This window comes from Gekko japonicus, unplaced genomic scaffold (assembly GCF_001447785.1).
Source record: "Gekko japonicus isolate JY-2015 unplaced genomic scaffold, Gekko_japonicus_V1.1 scaffold80, whole genome shotgun sequence".
Classification (NCBI taxonomy): Eukaryota; Metazoa; Chordata; class Lepidosauria; order Squamata; family Gekkonidae; genus Gekko; species Gekko japonicus.
The window spans coordinates 361,365-375,649 of record NW_015168047.1 but is presented as its reverse complement, the minus strand read 5'-3'; the positions used below and the strand labels follow the sequence as shown (position 1 = coordinate 375,649).

Here is a 14,285-nt window from a genome sequence, read left to right as displayed (position 1 = left end):
TAATGGTGTGTGCTTCTCAAAAACATAGCTTGATTCTTGGAAACTAAAGATACCTTCAGCATCCACTTTGGATGAGTGCCAGATGACAAACCGCAATAGGCACCTTTGTTTACACACTGAATGCTCACCCTTGGAACTGCAGCATGCCCCAGATTGACTCCCCAAGCCAGTTTTTACTTGCCAGCAGTGTTCCCTCTAAGCTGAGTTCGTGTGAGCTAGCTCAGTTTTTTAGCCTCCAGCTCACACACTTTTGTCTTTAGCTCAGGGAGAATGGCTCCAGAGCAAACTAATTTATGCAGTAGCCAAATCGCTCGCTCACAACTTTAGTGCCAGTACCTCACAGAGTAGAATTTTCGCTCACAGGACTCCACAACTTAAGAAGGAACATTGCTTGCCAGATGTCTCTCTCTTTTTAAAGTGTAACATTTGCACTGCAAATGTTTAGACAGTAATGTTTTGGTGTGTGGCATTTTATGAGTTGTTTGCAAATGCATGTCTAATGAGTTTCCCACTAATTTTTAAAGCTGTTGGTTCTTTCCTCCTATTTCGTTCTAACACATTTTTAATGGTTAAAAAAAAATCTTTTTTTTCTCGGCAGCACCCTCAGATACAGAAAGAATCGCAGTATATCAAATACTTGTGCTGTGATGACAAGCAGACCCTGCATCAGTGGGTAACTGGTATAAGAATTGCCAAGGTGAGGAAGGGGAGATGATGATGTATCTCTTGAGAAGGGAATGAAAAGGGAGTGGAATTGAGAAGTCTAAGAAACAGCGGAGCTCCAATGGAGAGCTACAGCCAAGGACGCTGGTGAAAACAACCCACACTTAACATTAGTTCTCCAATCTCAAGCAGTGGTTGAAAGAGATGCTGTACTAGAGATCTTTGGAGTTCCTGTTTATGTTAGCACGAAGACCTACATTCAGGAACATTACATGGATCAGAACACAGGATCCCATAATCTATTATCTCCCTTCGACAATTTATGTTCTTTGAAACTAGTTGGGTCTTGGGAGTGACTACAGCTCTGAACTGAGGCACTTATAGGCCTGCCTTTTTGCTGAGCAACTCAGGACCCAAGGTGTGGTACAACAAATGTGTGTGTGTGTGTAAATCAAGCATTAAAACAACAAATATTATATACATTACATTAAATGCAGATGATCCTCCGACCAGCTACAATGTGTGTGTGATTAAATATTGTATGTTGTCTTCCCTATCCCCCACAAATATATTGTTAGTCCATTGTCTTTGAGTAACTGTAAATCGCTCTGAGCCCGCATGAGTGGGAAAAAAGCGATTAATAAATTGAAAGTATTATTATTATTATTAGAACACCAATCTAAAAATGCCTTGCGCCCTTTGCCTAGACTGAGGCTGCACCAAAAGCTCTCTGGAATAATTCTGTTCTATAACTTCTCCAGAAAGCCCAGGAGGGTGGAGGTCCTGCCTGATCAATCCTGGGGGGTTGTTCCACAAGTACGGGCAACCTCTCCAAGCTTTTTTTTTTTTTGCAAGTGTCACATCATGGATTCTGAGCAGACTGTAACTATGGGGTCCCTCTCCACACAAGAAAATGAGAAATGGAAACCAAACAGCTGAAAAAGAAATTTTAAAGAATTCTGCTAAACTCACTCACTACCTGTTTCAGAGTTCTCAATTTATTAACAGCTGTGTGGGTGCATTCTAGTAAAGCCTTCTGTTGCTGAAAGAGCAAATGTCCTTCATCCTGCCAGTTATTTTGCAATGCGGTGGGATTCACTGTGATTGAATTCACTTAAAGGGCAACTGTCTCTGCTGCTGGGTTCTGACTTTCTAAAGCTTCTGGCCTGGCCCCTTCCTGTAAGCAACCCTCTTCTCCCCCATCACCTCACACAATCAGAGGAAGAGGCTGGTGGAGAAAATCTGCTGGATTTTTGAATTAACTTGGCTTGCTGAGTTTTGGGGAAAGCACCCTTAATGTTTTGTTGCATAATAAAGGGTCCGACTACATACAAGGCTGATTTGCCCAGAGTAGTTGAATGTGGATTCAAGTAGGCTTACGTTGGTTTAAATTCTACATCTCTATCATGTCCACAGTGGAACTGTTTGCAAGTCTAATGCTGAAATGCACAGATGAAAAAAGCTCTCCACATCAGTTGTAGACCCAGTCCACATGGGTTTAAATAAATTCTTGAGCATACAGGTATATAGCACCAATGTTTTCTAGTTTTCCCTGTATCTGGAGGCAGATAGGGCACTGTACATTGATTATTAGTTCCTGACATTTTCTGGATTCAAGAGAAAGTCCCTGTTTGTTTTCCCAGTATGGCAAGACACTGTATGATAACTACAAATGTGCACTGCAGAGAGCTGGCTTAGCATCTCGATGGGGAAAGCTGGGGAATGCTGAACCCACAATTGCTGCCGGATCATCTCCAAAAGGTACCAGGGCCTGTTAAATTAGACATATACTGAGTAGGTGATAGAGTCGCTTGTGTGGAATCAGAAGGATTGTTCTTCTTTATGTTTAATTTTATTTCAGTTGACCCCTCTTTATCCTAGCACTGATCCCTGTCCCCTTGACCAGGCTTCAAAGAGCTTCCTGTGACTGTCCCAAGCCTTTCTCCATTTCTAGTGGTATAATTGGTTTTCTTTGCCACTGCTTTCGATAGGCTCTTTGGTTTCAGAAAGGGCTTGTAGCATGTGTATGAAGTGCTGATGTTCAAAAACACAAGCCTGAAGCAAGCTTAACTAGTTGTCCAGTGCCTTCCTGGATACACACTTCCCGTCATTGGGATAGTTGAATTGTTTTTGATTCTCCATCCCAAACAACATTTAACTTCATGTCAATGACATGCATCCAGTCATACTGTTGATGCAGACTGTCCACAATGAACTTGAGACAGAATCATGAACAAGTTGGGGATCTTTAAGGTCATGTACCACCACCAACCCAGGCAATTATCAGAAGATACTATAAAGGTGTCAGTACAAAATCAGTTTACAGGAAAAAGTTGAAGGGGGGGCTCCAGGGATTATATCTAGAAGAGACATCATAAAAGATTCGTCTGATTGTGGGAAGGTCTGGATGCACTTAATGAAACATTAACCCTTGCCGTCAAAATAAGCCTAAAATGTGCCATACAGAAAATGATGTGAAGTCTGAAAGATTCCATTTCAGACTAGCTCAGACTAAACTGGGAAGCCAAATGACTGATTTTAAGTTTTTTCTGGCTAAAATCATGAAATGTTCATCTGGTCCAATTTCCCTTATTCAGTTGGCCGGAAGTGTAGCTCATTGTACAAAGGCGTAAGAGCCCCATACAACTTTTCAAAGGTTACCATAGTATCCTAGGGTGATCAGTATATCCGGTTGATGTGATTTTGTCCATTGGCATCACATTTCCAAAATGAGGATATTTTCCTGTTGTAGTTGTTGTCAGTAAACTGAAATTTAGCTTACCTGTTTTTCTCCTTTTTTCGTATCATAGGTAGGACTCGTGCAAATGGACAGATACCCCAAGCCACAGCCATCACAACTGCTGATTCTTCACAGACTGGAAAACCTACTGACGTGCCAAAGGTACAAATTAAACATAAGAACTGCCTGTCAGTGTCAGGCCAAGGGATGAAACTCAGTTTCTGCATTGGCCAACCACGGTGTACTGTATTTTCGCTATCTGGATGGTTTGTTGTGGATGGTTTTTTAGGCTATTGCTTTTGAGCTGCTTCAAGCAAGCCTATGGAGAGAGGTATTGCATACAATTTCCAAATAAATAATACTTTTCAGAGACAATATGCCCCTGATCTTGGAGGCTACACTTAGCCAAAATTGCTAATAGCTACTGATAGTCCTATTCTTCATGAATTTTTGTGGGTTTTCCCCCTTACATGCCAATGTTTTGCATTTAGCCTACTTCCTTCTCTCTGTTCTTTAAAAATCTGTTGTCATAAGAATAGTAAGCTTTTACTTCAGTGATTTGGTGAAAAGTTTTCTAAAAGTATAATTATACAGGCTCATATCCAATGACTTTTCTCTACCAAGTGAGGTCTGTTGAGATCCAGTGAAGAAAAGTGCCTCTCTCAGCAGAGTGGAGTCTTTGGAGCCAACATAACGTGTCTTCTGGAAGTGTCCCAATCTATTAGGGATGCAGGTCAGCTATGAGATTCATCCACAGTATATGTTTCTGTTAACTGTGAATGGGTTACTGAAGCTTTTCATGGTTAGAGTGTTTGCGTAAGAACAAAAAGAAGCTGAGGCTGTGTGTGTCGGCAGGTAGTGGTGGAAAATGCCACCAAGTCACAGCCAACTTAAGGCAACTCCATAAGGTTTTTAAGGCAAGAGACAGAGGCGGTTCTGCCATTGCCTACCTCTGCACAGCAACCCTGAACCTCCCCGGTGGGCTCCCCTCCAAGTACTGACCAGGCCCAACTCCACTTCAGCTTCTGAGATCTGACAAGATTGGGCACGCCTGGGCCATCCTTGTCCGGACATACATGTAAGCAGTGCTCCCTCTAAGACAAGTTAGTGTGGGCTAGCTCACAGTTTTTTAGCCTCCGGCTCACACATTTTCATCTTAGCTCAGGAAGGATGGCTCCAGAGCAAACTAATATATGCAGCAGCCACATCGCCTGCTCACAACTTTAATGCCAGGAGCTCACAAAGTAGAATTTTTGCTCACAAGACTCCACAGCTTAGAGGGACCATTGCATGCAAGCACTGCACAGAAATCCAATTTTTTATGTATTGCTCAGTGCTTACATACTTCTGTTTATTCAAATAAGTCTATATAATAGCACATAGCCTTTTAGACAGCATGAGAAAGACCCGGTTAGAATTCACAGTAACAAGAGACCCAACATTTACAGTTGCCTTTAGCAACTTTTAGCAGCCACCAGCTGCCCACCAACAAGTGAAAGGAAAGCATATTTGTTAGGCTGCCAGCTGGGACTCTCTCTCTCTTCATCTTGAAAACAAAGTCAAGTCAAGAGAAGGCTGAATGGAGCACAGCAAACATGGATCTAATGAACTGCTAGTCTGAGTTTCTTTTTCCTACAACTGATGTGACGGATGCTTTGGAAGAGATCCAGCGTTTCATCTCTGTGTTGTTTCTGTGTACACTGTAATGCCAGAGGTTAACAGGTTCCAGTCTTCAGGTGCAAAAGAATGTGGGGGGAGAAAGTGGCCGTGACTTAGTGCAAGAGGCAGAGGAATGCACTGCACCGGCTGGGTCCTGGCCATAGGAAAGGGCAGGCAAGACAAATGGCACCCTACATAGACACAGGCTATACAAATACATTAGTTATCAGCTGCTCTGTGTTCAGGCTCTGTAGTGCTCTTGTTTTTCCATTTCCATCTGCCACCATCCGAAGAGCACAGAGAACAGAATGCCTTTCAGATGGCTCCACAAAAAAGCCTTGCGATTCGTTACGAGCCTGGTGTAAAAGTGGCAAATGCCCCCGACAAGCAGCACGACACTAAAGTACACCAGATGGTATGTCAGAAATCGGGGTGCGTTGTAAACTACAAATTGAAAACATAACTGAACCTACAGTACGAAAAAAGCGACAAGCATAGTCAGTTTACCAGTAACAAGTGCGTAAGACCGCAGAAAGATACATGTAGAAATATACATCAAAAAGGAGTTAATACACATGACAAACCGTCCCTTGCCAGCCAAACTCTCTGTTTTTGAGTAGATCTTCATCAGACCGTCCCTTGCCAGCCAAACTCTCTGTTTTGAGTAGATCTTCATCGGACCATTTCTGTGTTACCCTGTTTATTCCATTTTAAACCAGCCACCAATTCAAAACAAGAAGCCGAAAAAGGTCTCTTGCCCCTGCTGTATGAGAAGATACCTGTTGCATGCATACGTACAGACTTTTCTAGTATTAATGATGAGAAACAGAGAGGAGACCAGCCGCCTCTCTGAGAGATCCCACCTTCTGCATCATTCATTCTCTTTGGTCCAAAACAATGGACTTTGTCTTGGCCACAGACTTGTTTCGTGGCGTGGCACAATGCAAGTTAAGGGGGAGGGAAGCTCTTCCTACAGGGCTGCTTGCACGGCCATCCTCATGTGTTTGTCATGTTTCTGTGTTTTTCCTGTGCTTTGCTGCAATCTTTCCCAAACCTGCTTGGTAGTTCTTTTTGGAAAGATCAAAGTACCTTTTGGACAGAGGGTGGATGGGAACGTGCATTTGTAGTGGCGATGAAACTACATGGAGAATTGGCAGTGTGTGGAAGTATCCACAGGACAAAATTAAGGGCTGTGGCTCAGTGGCAGAGCATCTGCTTGGCACGCAGAATGTCCTACGTTCAATCCCAGCATCTCCAGCTAAAAGGCTCAGGTAGAAGGTGATGTGAAAGACCTCCACCTGAGACCCTGGAGAGTTGCTGCCAGTCTAAACAGATACCCCTGACCTTGATAGACCAATGGTCTGATTCAGTATAAGGCAGGTTCAGGTGTGTAAAATGGACATTAGTGAGCTCATGAGAGAAGCCCTTTAAGTATTTGGCTTCAACAGACTGCCCTGTGGTCAGTTTTGAATACATCTATTTTTACTGACTCTTGAGTTTAATCTCAGAATGTGGAAACAGAACTTAATAGATACGTATTCCTCCAATGAATTTCTATACTCAGGAACCCGTCAGTCCTGCTTTTTATATCAAGTTCTTTCCATGCACGTGAGTTTGTTTCTTTTGTCAACAGGCCAATAAATCAGACAGCATCAGCAACTCCGCTCCAGTGCCCCTGCCTACGACACCACAACTGAAGCACCATCGTAAACCTGCAGGGATGCAGCCGCCCCGCCCTCCTGAAAGACGGTCTTCTGCCATTACGACTTCATTGTTGATGCCTGCAAGGACAGAGCGAGCGAGCATGGCTTTCACAACAGACCCAGCAGAATTTCCACCACCCCCTGAACTGATACCTCCACCCCCTGAATTGGTGGACTTGCCACCGCCCCCTCCTGACTTCTACGAAGCTCCTCCTGATTTTGTGCCCCCGCCACCCCCTTCTTCTGCTAATGGTAACCCAGAACTACCTCTCCCTCCTCCCCCCTCAGTCTCTGCCCCCGCCCTCCCCCCTCCGGTCCGAAAGAAGATTGTTCCTCCCCCTCCCCCTCCTAAAAGACAAGAAGGCAGCAGAGGCCAGGCAGAAGAAGCCAAACCAAGTGAGCCACAACCCACTTGGGATTCAACTGGACAAGGGGATCTCATGTCCGACTTAATGAAAGTGTTGCAAAAAAAGAGGGGCGAGACCTCGTGAAGCAAACAGGTCTAAATACTGGGGCACGGTTTTAGTTGAGAGACAGCTCTTGGAGTGAGTGGTCTGGAGGAAAGAGACCAGAGGACTTCCTGGAGGTCCAAAGGAGTATAGACAGAGTCAATCATTCCAGCACATCCTGAAGCAATCTGTATCCCTACCCTGAAGACTTGTTTTGACAGCAGTTTCCCTCCTTGTTCAATACAGTAACACACAACTTGAAGCACAAAAAAGCAGCCAGAGAACACGCAGATTCCAGAACAGTCATCCTGGTAGACAGTAGCGACAAAAATTGCCAAAGAGATGCAGCGGGAAGGCTATCTAATTTATTGCAGGCAGAAGCTTCCTTCCCCGCTTTCCCTAGTAATGCCATATCCTAGCCCTGCAGAAGGCCTGCCTGGTTGGTGGACGAGCAAAGCAGTCTGCAGAAACAAGCCCTGCTTTTTGAAAGTTTCAGCTGTTCTCTCTCTCTGAAATGAGAGGTCAGGTCTAGCATCAGCTTGGTATACTCAGGCAGCTGCCGAAGGCCCTTTGTCCCAGGAGGACTCCAGTGGAGTAGCAGCAAGGAAAAGGCCCCTTGACGGATCAGACCCACCCGTTTGCCTCACGTGGCCTGTTCTGTCTCCCTCCCCCGCCCCCACTGCGTCTGGAGTGAGAGGGCAGGCTGGGCCAAGCATCGGCCTCTTGTCTTTTCTGCCAGCCACCTACTACTGAGTGAGTTAACCTGCCATGGTCGGGAAAGGGAGGAATTACTTGCTGCTGCTGCTGCTAGCCACTTGGCCAGGAGAGCAAATGGGCACATGGCAGGGAGCAAAAGCTGACACTTACCACATCTGGCACAGTTCTGCAGCTGTTCATGATCTCCCCCGGCCACTCAGCTTGCTCTCAGCAGAAAGTAGGAAAATGCCCCACAAGCCTTGCTGCAGAGCTCTGAGATAATCCTGCTTCCTGCACTGAGGACTTCTTTCCCAGGCACTGTTCCCTCCAAGCTGAGTTAGTGTGAGCTAGTTCACAGGTTATTTTAGCCTCCAGCTCACACATTTTTGTCTTAGCTGAGGAAAGATGGCTCCAGGGCAAACTAATTTATGCAGTCGCCGAATCGCTTGCTCACAACTTTGGTGTAGTGGTTAAGTGTGTGGGCTCTAATCTGGGAGAACCAGGTTTGATTCCCCACTCGCAGCTGCTGGATGACCCTGGGCAAGCCATAGTTCTATCAGAGGTGTTCTTGAAAAGAGCAGTTCCTGTCAGAGCTCTCTCAGCCCCACCTGCCTCACAGGGTGTCTGTTGTGGGGAGGGGAAGGGAAAGGAGTTTGTAAGTTGCTCTGAGGCTCTGAGTGAAGGGTGGGATATAAATCCAATCTCTTCTTCTCCTTCTTAATGCCAGTAGCTCACAAAGTAGAATTTTTGCTCACAAGACCCCACAGTTTAGAGGGAGCATTGTTCCCAGGGTACCTCTCCCTCCCATACAGACAACCTGGCCCTAAACCTGACAGCAAAATCTCTCAATGCTTTTTTTAATGGCTGGTACAAGTAGCAGCATTAAATTCTGCTTTTTTCTCTTTAGAAAATAAATAGTATTTGGGGATTTAAAAGTGTAAAATATACATGTACTATCTTGTCTAAAATATGCAACAGTTATGTTTTCCCAATGGTTATGAAGGCAGCAATTCCTATTTATTTATGTTATTTTCAGAGGTAACTACAGATTGTAGATGTCTGCCTAACAGTGCCATCCTAGGCAGAATTACACCCTTCTAAACCCACTGACCAAAGGGCTTAGGAGGGACTGGCACTGTGAACCTACTGGAAACAGAAAGAACATTTATGCCTCCCATCTGTTGCAAGGTTAGCAACTGTTTTTAAGGAGCACCTATAGATATTTGTCTCAAAGATCCTCTAGTTACCTGAATATTTTTTGCAAATTTCCCCCTTGCCATCCTTCTGTCACTTATGGTTCACCTTAAGTTTCCCATTTGTTTTGACAGCACTCACTGCCAGCTCCTAAATAAAATCTTCTTCTGCGTCTTCAGAGTGTTTCGTTTAATGGGACAAACATGAAAAGATTTTCTGTTAGAAAGTTCCTGACTGAGGAGGGGGAGTCAGTGGGGAGAGACCAGCTGGCTGTAGGGCAGACAGATCAAGAACAGGAGGTAGATGATCTCAGGAATAGTGAGTGGGCAGAAAGACATAAACGGCGACGTTTGGGATGGAGAGTGAAATAAAGGAAAGAAAAGCCTACTCTGCCTGTCTTGAAGAGGATGGGACCCATGATAGCAGCAGTGGAAGGTTACAAGGCAAAACCACCTACAAACATGGAAAGGCTAGAAACACCTATGATATACCCCTAGAATTACCTGGGCTTGTATGGGGGAACCCCACTGTTGGTCAGATTTATGCAGAACTAGGATGTGCAGTGGTATTGAACCAAAGGTGCAAGACTTTGGCCTTCTGTTGGTGGGATCTGAGTTGCACCCCAGGGAGTGTTTTAGCCTCCGGCTCCCACATTTTTGTCTTAGCTCGGGAAGGATAGCTCCAGAGCAAACTAATTTATGCAGTAGCCAATCGCTCGCTCACAACTTTAATGCCAGTAGCTCACAAAGTACAATTTTTGCTCGTAAGACTCCACAGTTTAGGGGGAGCATTGACCCCAGGTGGTGCAACTTTAAGGTCCAAGTCATCATTGGTCTGGAATAGGATAGTTCAAACCTTTAATGGTAAACGGGGCACCCGAAAAATATGTGAAGTAAGGGGGGGGGGGGATGGGTGAAGTGGTATGTATTGCATTAGAATGGGTGGCAGATTTCACTCATACTTGTCAACAGTGGCCAGAGAGTTCATAGCTCTTCCTGGGACTGAATCACCAAGAAAGACTGCACTGCCTGGGAAAGCTTGAGAGCCTTTGGTTATTGTCCTGCAAACAAGGGTGTGTGGAACTCTGAAGGGTCAAACAAAAGTATCTTGATTAATGTTCTTTTGGAGTGTTCAGGCAGTGAGGCTACCCCCCTTTTTGACAGCACCAACAGGAATTCCTGCCTTAATTGCAACACCCTGTTTTAATATCAAACTGAATGTATTTCCCACTCCTCTGGCATCTGAAGGCCAGAAGGATCTTGGAGGGGAAACTACAGAGCTCTCAGTGGGGGGACCTGAGGATACCTCGGGGGCAGCATTGCTCATATCTTAATATCTGATTCTGAACATTGCTTCCCTCAGGCCACACAATGGGGTCACACAAGGGGGCTTTCTGCACCCTGTGGGGAAGGATTCCAAAACTTTAAAAGGGACTAATTCCCACACAGGGAGAATGCTAAGATTCCACACACCCCACACACGTTTGTAGGTTTGGGGGGAGCTGGAAATGTGGGAGAGAAAATAGCAAGCGGGACAGGTGATATTGTATGGAACAGGGCTGGAAAACCAAGTGGAGAATGGGGTGGGGCAGAGAAAGGGCTGGGGAAAAGAAGGTTGAAAACAGGATGGGGAGAAGAAAATGGGGGCCAGTACGTATGGGAGGGGATCCCACCACTCTGCCTATGGAACAGCTGCTCAAGCTTCAAACTTTGAGCAGTGGACTGATAGGGGGTAGGATCCCGCCACAGGATTTCCCTCATCTGCAAGTCTTGCAGGTCCCTGGCTTATTTGTTGTATTAGTTGCTGCCACAAATTGTGTTTCTTATAGCTGCTAGCTGGGGGTAGGATCCCGCCACAGGATTTCCCTCATCTGCAAGTCTTGCAGGTCCCTGGCTTATTTGTTGTATTAGTTGCTGCCACAAATTGTGTTTCTTATAGCTGCTAGCTGAGCACATGCCTTGATCTGTATGAACTACTGCTGATTAACTGAGTCCTAGTTCTAGTTATCCTGTATGACTGATCTGCTCACTGGTACACTTGTTAAAATAACAGTCTCTCTTACATCCTAAGACGCAAGTATTCGAAGTGCCTTTTTACAGGAAGCACATTGATCCAGAGAACATTTTCTCAGCAGTTCCTTTGACAAAAGGGACAGACCAACCAAGAGAGGGGTTGCTAGAAAATTCAAAATTGAGGAAGCAGGTGCTCACTGGTACACTTGTTAAAATAACAGCCCCTCTTACATCCTAAGATGCAGGTATTCGAAGTGCCTTTTTACAGGAAACACATTGATCCAGAGAACATTTTCAAAGCAGTTCCTTTGACAAAATGGACAAACCAACCAAGACAGGGGTTGCTAGAAATTGAGGAAGCAGAGGAGGGGGGAATGCTCCACTCTGCTTCCAGGAACATACTTCCAGCTCATGATGAACAGTGACGAGTAAGAACCGCTGCCTTTACAAGAGGATTCAGAAGCAGCCAGAAAGCAGGGAGGTAGTGTTGGGTGACTTTAATGTAGGTTGGCTAGGCTCATTTCAGGAAGGAGCTTCAAAAAGGGAAATGAGGAGTAGGGGAACTGAAAGACACAAAAATAGCAACAGAGCAAAACCAAAAACGAGTTAAGTCCACTGGTGATGCTTTGGTCTCGTCTCATCGCTGGCCTTTCCCTTCATCTTGGTGCAGATTCTCTTCATCATCATCACCATCAAGATGAACAGCTGACTCTGATCTCTTTGGCCCAGGCAGGGGGACGTTGGGCATAACCAGCTCTCTCTGCCACAGTCTGTATCTTGAAGGGGTGTTGTAAAACCTGCAACAAGAAGCGGACCTGAAAGCAAAGGGATACAAAAATGTCATACCAGCTACCAAGCACAACACATGCTTACACCATGACACTGCAACCAGTTAATGGTTGGTCAGCTGGTTGTTATGGTAACTTTAGTCCATGGAGCATAAAATGTAAAACAAAGACATCTTACCTCAGAAAAATCGTTCCTTTCAGCCTTCTGGATAGCCGAATCTGCCATCCAATTCCTGAGCACGTACCTAGGATTAATACCTGAGAGTAAAATTAAAAATAGGTATGGTGTAGTGGTTAGAGTGTTGGACTAGGATCTGGGTTCGAATCACTGCTATGGGACCTTGCTGGGTGACCTTAAGCCAGTCACACACACTCCGCTTGACCACTCCACTGAGTTGTTGTAAGGATAAAATGGAGGAGAAGAGAACAACAGAAGTCACTTTGCGCCCCCCCTTGGGGGAGAAAGGTGGGATTCTCGCTGAATCCAATTGCTGATAAAAAAGCTTGCAGGGACCCTTCCTTAGGGCTTTGCAATGCTGAAGTCCTCATCCTCTCATAATGTTAATGTAATAAATTGATTGGCCCTGGGTGCTCCATACGTTCATGTTCATGTGCTCTTGTGTGGCACTGGCAAGAAAAAGACGGTGCTGCCAAAGTGTCAACAACAAGCCATTTTAAGAGATTGTCAAGATCTTACAGCACTGGAATCACAGAAGCAGGCGGATGTGCTAGTCGACAACAGGATGTGAGTGGGCTATGATAAATGCAGGTGGGACCAATTGTTATGTTCGTCTTACTGTACAATAAATAATGGTGTAGCTATTTGTAGTCTAAACCACCTTGACATGGAAATATACAGCTTGAGGCAGTAAAGATACTGGACCTTAAATTTACTTCTGGTTCTATTCTGTGTACCTTCAGTACGAACAATGTCATTTCTGTATGCAAGCATCCATTCCAGTGCAATTTGTGGCCTTTCATCCCTCTTTTTCCTCTGGTGTGCAACCCCACCCCAGTGCGTTCCTGAGTAGTACTCAGGGACTGGGGAAGTTACAGCTATTTGCACCTTTGGGGTTAACTTCTCTGTAGTCTGCAATTAGAATTTGGGCCACATATTACATCTCTGTGGTTCACCATGTGATTCAAGACTTCTGCTTGCCTGTATTTTTAACAGATGCTGTCCTAAGCATAGGGGAAATGCTATGCGATGGCTATGTGAAACACACTACACATTTTCAAACTTCTTTACAGTAAAAGCTACATGCATATGAAAAGTGACCCAGTCCACACTGGTTGCAACTCTTCAACTACAGGATTTTGCAGGAAGCATATCACAATCACCAAATTGGAAGGGGCCATTCAAGCCATCTAATCCAGGGGTGTCAAACTCATTTGTTATGAGGGCTGGATCTGACATAAATGAGACCTTGTTGGGCTGGGCCATGTGTGTCATAAAATGTAATTGCCAGGTAGCGGAGATATACTCTTTATAAAGGACACAAACACAAAGTTGTTGTTTTTACTTAAAATAAAAACATGCTTAAAACATTAGCTCTGTAAGCTGCAAACCTACTTTTGATTTATTGACGTTCACCACAGAAATCTCATGCTCAGATTTCTGAGTCTAGGACCCAGGTTAAAACATGAAATTTCTGAGTGATTAAGAGAGTCTGGCGAAGCAAGCTATGATGCAGCAGCAGCAGCAGAACTGGAAGCAGGAGATGACCAGTTCCACTGTGGGCCTGACGGAAGCCCTCTGGGGGCCTGATCCGGCCCCCGGGCTGCATGTTTGACACCCCTGATCTAATCCAACCTCCTGCTCAATGCAAGATCAGCCTAATGCATCCCTGACAAGTGCTCACCCAGCTGCTGCTTGAAGACTGCGACTAAGGGGGAGCTCACCACCTCCTGAGGTGTATATGATGGTGATCACCAAATATTGTCTGTAAGGACAAAAGGGCTTCTCACTATAGCAGGTGCATTCCAATTTGGGCATTATGGGATAGTCACCCAGCTGCTGCTTGAAGACTGCCACTATAGCAGGTGCATTGCAATTTGGGCATTATGGGATAACTCCCCACCCCACCCCCACCATTATCTTGGGAAACCAGTCTTAACATGGCACTTTTATATCTAACATGGTGTATACAAATCTGACAAGTACCAGGGCAGTTTCTATATTTGAGCCCATGTTAGCCTACCAATATAAATATGAACATTATACCAATAGTGTTTCTGCCCTCCCCTCCCAGGTGCTTATCAATCTGAAAGATATAAAAGTGGATAACAGATTGGATACAGCGCTGTTAGCACCCTCCCCTCTTCTGGTTTTATGATCCTTCTATAACTTTGCATTTAAAGTACTACAGAAGCCACACCCC

At 45.0% G+C, this 14,285-nt stretch overlaps 2 protein-coding genes across 2 annotated transcripts in view; one reads left to right on the top strand and one right to left on the bottom strand.

Annotated features, from left to right (window-relative positions):
* The window catches only part of APBB1IP (amyloid beta (A4) precursor protein-binding, family B, member 1 interacting protein), a 44,605-nt gene extending 36,370 nt beyond the window's left edge, over positions 1-8,235 (top strand). Inside the window, exons 10-13 of the mRNA XM_015414296.1 lie at positions 599-697; positions 2,307-2,424; positions 3,474-3,565; positions 6,696-8,235. Of these exons, the coding sequence (XP_015269782.1) occupies positions 599-697; positions 2,307-2,424; positions 3,474-3,565; positions 6,696-7,256 (870 nt within the window). The 3' untranslated portion in view covers positions 7,257-8,235. The remainder of the gene's footprint in view (positions 1-598; positions 698-2,306; positions 2,425-3,473; positions 3,566-6,695) is intronic.
* Positions 8,236-11,598: 3,363 nt separating this feature from the next.
* Positions 11,599-14,285, bottom strand: part of LOC107113060 (selenoprotein O-like) — a 44,749-nt gene continuing 42,062 nt past the window's right edge. Inside the window, exons 19-20 of the mRNA XM_015414298.1 lie at positions 12,083-12,162; positions 11,599-11,931 (exon numbers count right to left, since the gene is read on the bottom strand). Coding sequence (XP_015269784.1) covers positions 11,809-11,931; positions 12,083-12,162 — 203 coding nt within the window. The 3' untranslated portion in view covers positions 11,599-11,808. The remainder of the gene's footprint in view (positions 11,932-12,082; positions 12,163-14,285) is intronic.